This window comes from Emiliania huxleyi (genome assembly GCF_000372725.1).
Source record: "Emiliania huxleyi CCMP1516 unplaced genomic scaffold EMIHUscaffold_3098, whole genome shotgun sequence".
Classification (NCBI taxonomy): Eukaryota; Haptophyta; order Isochrysidales; family Noelaerhabdaceae; genus Emiliania; species Emiliania huxleyi.
In genome coordinates, this window is record NW_005199686.1 from 1 (window position 1) to 2104 (window position 2104).

General features: G+C 62.7%; 1 protein-coding gene across 1 annotated transcript; it reads right to left on the reverse strand.

The window, feature by feature from the left end:
* Positions 1–122: 122 nt before the first annotated feature.
* EMIHUDRAFT_255131 (hypothetical protein) lies at positions 123–1117 on the reverse strand (the record flags this gene model as incomplete). The annotated part of the gene is made up of 4 exons (XM_005774715.1): positions 123–161; positions 255–597; positions 701–855; positions 1103–1117. 4 exons carry the CDS (start codon positions 1115–1117, stop codon positions 123–125), a joined length of 552 nt encoding a protein of 183 aa, XP_005774772.1.
* Positions 1118–2104: the final 987 nt, after the last annotated feature.

The following is a 2104-nucleotide window of genomic DNA, read 5'->3' on the forward strand; positions in this document are numbered from 1 at the left end:
CACAGTTGTGAGCTTGTGACGAGGCTCTGTCGAAAGAGTTGCAGGGGCCCTCAACCTCTGCCGCCTCGTCGTTGTCTCCCATGACGGTGCACCCCTCCCGCCTCCGGCTCCAAAGATGGTGCCTAGTTCACGACGGATTCTTGACTAATCAAGGTGCACCCCTCCGGCGCACTGCGGGTGGAGATGGAGCGCCCGTCGGGATGTTTGCGTCGACGTTGGACGAGCCATCCAGCGGGTCGAAGACGGCGACGTACCTGCACCGTCGAGGTGGTGCCGCACTCTTTCGCAAACTCTCCGCCATCGCGGGCGAGCACCAGAGTGTCGATCTGCTCCACCGCAGTGATGAGCGTCTTCTTAGGCTCGGCCCGCAGCTCCGCTGCCCGCTCCTGCAGCAGACTAGGGAGTTCATTCATGACAAGGTCGGCAACCCGCTCGCCGTTCTTGCCGTGGCCGTCAAAGACGCACAGCAGCGCCTCATTCTCCGACCCGTTGAAAGGCCAGTGCACGATGCCGCGGTCCTGGCAGGGCTTTGCAGCGTGGCCAGCTTTCGAGGGCGAGACGGGCAGTGCCGACGTGCTGGACGAGACGGGGTCATGCCTACACACGGACGAGGATCGGCTCAGCAGCTGCGCAGTGATCAGAAGGCCTGTGCATAGTCTCTGGTTGCGTTCGAAGGGGAGGGAGGCTCATGCGCAGCCACCGCGGCATTGCAGTCAGGCTGTGTCGCTCGGCCGTTTCGTCGCGGGAGCCCTGCCGCGATGGGTGATTCTTGGCGGCGAAGCAGGCGCAGCACTTGAGCATGCTACCGACCAATCGTGGAGCTTGGAGTGTGGCTGACAGCCTCGCCTGCGGGTCCTGGGCCACCGCAGCGCAAAAATGTGGACGCACGATCACCTGAACGTCCTCCCGGGTTCTGGCGGTTGATTTAGGTTCCTCTTTTCCGCGCCCCCCCCGAGGGCTGGGCACAGTCAAAACACTCGGTGCCGAAACACCTCTCCGACGCGCTCGACTATAGTCAGGGCACAGGGGCTCTCTGACGCCGTGTGAGTGAGTATTCTTGATACGAAACCACGAACGACGACACACACCAGTCGACTCGCACATCGGTTGCCTCCATGAACGGCGGAGCTATTCTCGCGCCCACACCACACCTGGCTCCAACGTGGACACGCCCATAGCTGGGGACACTACTAGGTCACGCATGGCATCAGAAGTTTTATCTCTGGGCCCCGAAAGGCATCTCTAGCAGTGTCGTTACACATGCCCCCTCCCCTCCTGGGCGCATGCGCCTCACGTCTCGCCAGAGCATAAGCCCTTGGCGTGTGGCGAGACGAGTTTTTCGCCATGCAGCGAGCAGCAAGCCGCCCGCCGCAAACAGCCGGAGGCCTCGCCGCGGCACTGGCTGCGCCGCGGTCCCGCACCCGTCGACGCAGCTCCCCCCGCGGAAGACCGCGCGTAGCGACGCCTTGACGATCGAGATGAGCGTGCCTGAAGCTCGCCCACCTACTGCCCCTGAGAGTTGGTTACGAGTGGGATCGGCTCCCCCCCTTGGGATCAAAGCTTCCACGACCTCGCACCCAGCATCACAGGCAGGATCAGAGAGAGACTCCACACCGGACACCGCCCGGGCACAGACTCCCTACCCGTCGGATTGCACAGGGCCCCCTCGGAGCAGCCCACACACAATCACGCATCGGCAGAATTAGTGCCTGAGTCAGGCAGACAGCACAGCCAAGGACAGGAGAGGAGAGAGAGAGAGAGAGAGGAGAGGGGAGAGGGTGAGGGTGTGTGTACACGTGTGGAGCAGGGAGGGTGTCTGTGGTGGGTTGTAGTCATACTACGTGATTAAAACCACGCGCCCCTCAGGAGCTTAAGGAAGAGTGTTGGGTGTCAAAACACCGGCGTCGGCGACTCACTCCCCAGAGGGTTGAGCTGCTCGACCGAGGTGAAGCCATCCGGATCTGCACAGCTCGCCCTCCGGACGCGCAGCTCCCCGCGATGGTCCCCTAGCCACCGCCGCCTCAACGTCTCCAGGAAGTAGTCAAAGGTCCACCACACAGCCTCCAGCCACCAGCATCCACCACACACACACACACACTCACCG